Source organism: Colletes gigas, unplaced genomic scaffold (genome assembly GCF_013123115.1).
Source record: "Colletes gigas isolate AHSC1104 unplaced genomic scaffold, ASM1312311v1 Colletes_gigas_Sc00004, whole genome shotgun sequence".
Lineage (NCBI taxonomy): Eukaryota > Metazoa > Arthropoda > Insecta > Hymenoptera > Colletidae > Colletes > Colletes gigas.
This window is the reverse complement of record NW_025106633.1, coordinates 634801-640800: the sequence shown is the minus strand read 5'-3', so window position 1 is coordinate 640800 and position 6000 is coordinate 634801. Positions and strand designations below refer to the sequence as shown.

At 40.0% G+C, this 6000-nt stretch overlaps 1 protein-coding gene across 3 annotated transcripts in view; it reads right to left on the bottom strand.

Annotated features, from left to right (window-relative positions):
- Window positions 1–274: 274 nt before the first annotated feature.
- LOC122405488 overlaps window positions 275–6000 on the bottom strand; it is a 35748-nt gene continuing 30022 nt past the window's right edge. For all 3 annotated transcript variants that reach the window (XM_043410281.1, XM_043410280.1, XM_043410279.1), the window contains exons 8-12: window positions 3621–3870; window positions 3410–3552; window positions 2869–3237; window positions 2433–2696; window positions 275–2316 (exon numbers count right to left, since the gene is read on the bottom strand). In XM_043410281.1, coding sequence (XP_043266216.1) covers window positions 2198–2316; window positions 2433–2696; window positions 2869–3237; window positions 3410–3552; window positions 3621–3870 — 1145 coding nt within the window. In that variant the 3' untranslated portion in view covers window positions 275–2197. The remainder of the gene's footprint in view (window positions 2317–2432; window positions 2697–2868; window positions 3238–3409; window positions 3553–3620; window positions 3871–6000) is intronic.

Sequence of the window (6000 nt, the reverse complement as noted above, 5' to 3'; positions counted from 1 at the left end):
CGGCGATCTGCGAACAGCTGCGCATTACCACTGCGCGAGAACCACTACCATGCGCACGCAGCTGTACGCAGGTTGCCTATCTACAGGCGGAACTTTGAATGCTAATAACTTTTTAACGAAGCCTCGATCAACAAATTGCTATTCTTGATTTTCGTCTTATTTTGGCCCCCAGAATCTCCCATTAAAATTTTTCCCAGGGTTGGCCAAACACCTTGTATATTTTAATAAATATAATTTCTGCGAGCATTTAGTTTAGCCAGAGACTTTTGCGTTGCATCATTGATAAATAATCAAATAAAATTATAAATTATTCGTTTCGCGAACGACAGTTTTCTTCACCCGTAGACGCATAGAGACGCGTTCGGCGAAACTATAATCAAATAACATTCCGTTATGCGCTCGTTCCTATGAAAAAGTATAAAATACGTCAGGAACAAAGTGAAGTATATAAACCAGAGGCCGAAGGGAGCGTGCAGGGGTTTCGGGTCTGGGTTAGGTGAATCAGTGGCAAGATGATCCCAACGGGTGAAACAAGTCGGAGAACGGTAGGTGCGGACGAGGGTCGAACTGGGAACGATAGTTTTATGCGTATAAAAATAAAAATTTATCTCGATATTAAAAATTTGTCTACCTTACGGGTTAGAACCAATGCATCGTCGTACACGTATATTCTAATTATCTGAATTTCGGAACAGTCTCAATCTTTTATAATTGTGTATATATATATGTATATATATATAGTATATGTGTGTGTGCGCGTGTATGTGTATATAACGTGTTTGTGTTCTGTATTGTATTAAAGAGTTCACCTCCATCGCGATCGGCTAATTTATGTATAAACTTAACAAACGTTGTGAATCGTAACGAGGTTAATGGACAAGCCGTATCATCAGTAAATTTCAACAAGTATCAGATACGATGTTACGGTTAGGCGCGATACGTTTATACCAGATCTGAACGAAATCCATAGGCGAAACGAATATAAAAATCACGCGAAATGATTCGTGCACGTATACTCTCTGCTATTGAATCTTGGTAACAATTATATCCAATGTCCATTAACGACTCGATACATGGTACATGGCATTGGCCTCGCGTATCTCGCGTGTAAATGTTCGAGCGCGTGCTACGCGAATTTGTCCCATTGACGCCGACAATCGTCCGTCGATGATTCGCGGTAACGAAAGGAAATTCGACGAACAAGTCGGTTATCAGGGCGGTGCACGATAATCGGACACGGCCGTGAGTGGAAAACTCTATACTCGTTAAAAACAGTCTTTATACAGTGCTTAAATTATTATATACAAAGTGTAGCTAGTTAAGAGGTAAAAAGTATTCTCTTATCGTAGTTGTTACGCGTTAAATTAACCAAATTCGTAGTTGTAGGATTATATCGATGTCGCTCGCGATTAAATCGAACGTGGTCTTGACTCGCTTATAACCTGCTTATATTTACAAAAGCTGCGGGTGCACGTTCTAGGCTCGTCGATCGGACGTTAACGCCTCGTGCTTAAGAAATCTCGTATTGGCAAAAATATATATAAAAATATAAAAAAAAAATAAACGATCGAGGCCGTCGTTGCTCGCACTCCTCACATTTAAACTAATGTCCGTGGTTTCCCGGCGTGTCGGCGAACACTTTGCTCCCCTTTTTCAACGTACTCCTACATATAAAAAATATAAGTGCAAATATATATAAATTCACAGGATGTAAATAGACATCGTCGCACAAAAACTCTCGATTATCGCACGAAACGGACGGGCCTAAGACCTAGAATCTAAGTACGTCTCTAAGTATACGGGAGTGGGCGAAAATGCGAATAAGGTAACAGGATAGTTGGAAAAGTATTACAAAACCCGAAAACCGTCGTGTTCTTACAAGTCGAAGAAATATTGGGCGTATGAAAGGGAGCGGGGGGAATCGATAAATCTCGCACGCTGCCGATCAAACGGGCCGGAAATTCGAAAAGAAAACGCAATCGAGCGCGCGGGATCCGTTGGCCGTGTGGTCGAGTCTCGCGTCTTCGATCGACGAATCGCGTCGCTCGGATCGAACCGCTCCACTCTTGGTCTCGATGGCCGAAAAAAGCGCGCGGAATCATCGGGGTTTGCCAGCCTCACTTGCTCGTTTCGCATAAACGTTCGAAGGAACGGCCCTGTCACGAGCATCGGCTTCGTTTCACTTTAAGTTCGCATATCATCTTAATAGGTACTTGTACGCCGCGCAATTTCCCACAGTGACGATGAACAGGATTCTGGACAGGGAAAATAGTGGCGCTAAGCTGGAAGCTGCCTTCGTTACGTCTTCACAAACACCTGAAAAGACAATTAGAAAAATAGCACATATAAACAATATACGAAAACGTCATATATCGAATTTTCGTGTATGCACGAAAGGACGATTTTGGAGAATAACTGTTAGTTAGAAGTACCTTGTCCGACGAGGGTGTGGGACCATTCGTCCTCGCCAACGGTTTCTCTCCGACAAACACGATCCAATCTCGTGGACCAAAGTTCCTGTTCGGAGAGTTTCGTTCTACTGGTCCTTCCGGTCGTCGATTGTTTCCCCGTGTTGCCGTCGAATCGCATAGAAAAACAGAAGGTCTGTCCTAGTCCCGAGGAAGCTTGATTGGTTTTCTGCGACACTATCGTGTACCAAGTGCCTCTTTCTTCCCAACTTCCGTGACAGTAATACGCTGCAAAAGAATCGGTTGCATTAACACTCCAAGAAGTTCGAAAGAGAACATCTCGATAACTGTTTCAGTGGCTCCATCTAGTTCGGAGGCGATTAAAATGGAGATCCATGATTCAGTAATTCAACAATTTATTAAGCTTCGAACTAGACAGGTGCATTAAGGCAATACTTACTTGCTTCTTCTCCGTCACACGTTTGTCTAACGACCATTTCGTTCTGATCCGACGTGGTACAACCGATCTGAATATTCGTGCTCTTACATTCCTCTCCGTGCTCCTGTTGCTGTTGCTCTCCTCCGTGTTGGTGATGGTGATGATGATGGTGATGTTGTTGCTGCTGCGATTGGTGTTGTCGTTGTTGCTGCTCGTGCGGCTTCATTTGCTGCATATCTTCGTTCCAAGCTCTCCTTTTGGTGAGCCTGGAAGACCGTTTGTCGCTGCGACGTTGTCGACGGAACGACGCGTTGGGCAAATGAAACGGCGCAAATCCCAGTGTCACGTAACGACCGGGATTGGGGCACTTCCTCTGACGCAACGAAGAACCTGCAAAACGAAAAATTGATCGATCAAGTTCTTAACCACTTGACTGCCAAGCAATACAGTTGTCGCATGCTCAACGACCAAATAATAAAGAATAAGATAAAAGGAGAACGGAATTTCAGCTTGTGAAAGAACACTGAAAGTTTAACAGCAATCGACAGTCGTAATTACTCACTTATTAGCGTGGTATAGGGCATGGCGGATGTATCCGAGAGGGAGCAAGCTTCGTCCGGCATTATGGCCTTTTGATCCGACTGTTGCAGCTCTATGACATGGTGATCTCTTTTGTGAAAGATCATGCAGACGTAACCAATATCGCTGCAACGACACGTAATTTTCATTTACATTTCGGGTTTCACAATCTGAACGCTGCAACGTTTACTCACCAGCCGCTTGTTACGTGGGCGATCAGCTTCATTTTGTATCCCTGGGAATTATCGGCGAGTTGCAACTTCTCCAAATTGTGACAGACGACCTTCTCCTCGTGAAACGTGTCCCCCTCGGTATCCTGAACCCGAACCTTAAGCGTTGCGTTTTTGTTCGTGAAGTGATAAACCTTAGTGCCATCCAAAGAGTGCCAGTCGTGATGCTCGGTGATCCAAGATGGATACTTGCATCTGTTGTGCTCCTTGTCGACTGTCGAGAATCACAACTTACTTTGTCACATTTATTAAGTATTTTGAGGAGTAATCGAGAAATATTAGATCGGGGAGAAAGAAATCCATTATCTTCACGTTTATTTCAAGACTTTATTTAACATGCTGCGGATTATTCGACTTGGGTGAAATATGTACCATTTTGTTTTTAAGCCAGCTTTATGCAAATGGTTTAAAACTGTTTTGTTGGTGCTATGGCTGCTTTACAAGATATACATATATCACTACAGCCATCTAACAAGGAACCATCGCGAACGGTCCGGCTTCGATTTTCATGAAACTTTGTACACTTATAAAGCAGCCAAAAATAATCGACACGTATTTTTTTTTAGCTGCGGTAACTCGAGTTTAAGGGGTGAAACCACCCCTTGAAGTTTTGGCTCGAAACGGCTATCTCGAAAACGGAAAGACATACAAAAAAATTGTTAATGGACGAGGTTGATGGTTTCTTATGTACAACAACATGGTGTTAAAAAATTTAAAAAAATACAATTTGTTTATAACAAAAAAAAATGTATTAACTTAATTTTTCATTTTATTGAAATTTTCATAATGACAAAAAATGACGAGCATTTTATTCCAAATCCATTGGTACGCGATTTTTTAAAAGAGGCAATTTTAAAATATTACATACCAATGGATTTGGAAAAGTTCGGCCACCCTTGGGAAAAATTTTAATGGGAGATTCTAGAGGCCAGAATAAGACGAAAATCAAGAATATCAATTTGTTGATTGAGCCTTCGTTAAAAAGTTATTAAAAAATTAAATTAAAAAATTTCAAATCCTCCAGGAAAAAATTATTTTCGGTTGCGGGGGCCAATTACAATCATTTTTGGTCAATACATATACCCACGAAATCCTACGCACTTTCGAGAAAAAAATTCCTAATCGAAAATGTAATTTATGGCCAGAAATGTTGTCCGAAAATTTCATGCGGATCTTTAAAATGTCATAACTTCTGAACGGATTGAAGGATTTTAATTTTCAAAAATGCAAACGACGCGTACTTTAATCAAGAATACGTAGAAATCGCAAAAATATGCAAAAAGTTGATCCTTGACCACGCAAAATGAGAAAAACCCCATAAAAATGGTCCAATCTTCAAACAGCCATAATTCCTACAATAGTGAATATATTTCAATGAAACTTTTTTCTGAAGTAGAGCTCATAGGTACCTACAAAAAAGTATTGGCCAACGTTTTTGTAGGGCGTCAAACAAAATTATTAAAAATGAAAAACGAATTTTTAAGAAAAATCGACAGGGCGTAGGTGCCTAAATTTTTCAGCGAAAAAAAAAATTTCAAATCGTTCTAAAAAAATTATTTTCAGTTGCGGGAGTCAATTTCAATCATTTTTGGTCAATATATATACCCCCGAAATCCTACGCACTTTTGAGAAAAAAATTCGAGAATGTGTGAAACTTTTCAACGAAATTAAAAAATTTCAAACCATTCTGAAAAAATTATTTTCGGTTGCAGGGGTCGATTACAATCATTTTTGGTCATTACACATTCCCCCGAAATCTTGGGCATTTCGGAGAAAAAAATTCAGTACGGGCGGAACTTTAAACGTTAATAATTTCTTAACGAAGCCTCCATCAACAAATTGGTATTCTTGTATTTTTCCCGATTTTGTCCTCTAGAAGTAGTGCAAGCCTACAGTGCTTCATTAAAATCAAAGTTAGAACGGCTACTACCATAATGGATGTGCGCGCAAGATGTAAATCATCAAAATCTGCAAAACTGTAGGTGGCAATTTTAAAAAATCGCATACCAATGGATTTGGAATAAAATGCTCGTCATTTTTTGTCATTATGAAAATTTCAATAAAATGAAAAATTAAGTTAATAAATTTTTTTTTGTTATAAACAAATTGTATTTTTTTTAATTTTTTAACACCATGTTGTTGTACATAAGAAACCATCAACCTCGCCCATTAACAATTTTTTTGTATGTCTTTCCGTTTTCGAGATAGCCGTTTCGAGCCAAAACTTCAAGGGGTGGTTTCACCCCTTAAACTCGAGGTACCGCAGCTAAAAAAAAATACGTGTCGATTATTTTTGGCTGCTTTATAAGTGTACAAAGTTACATGAAAATCGAAGCCGGACCGT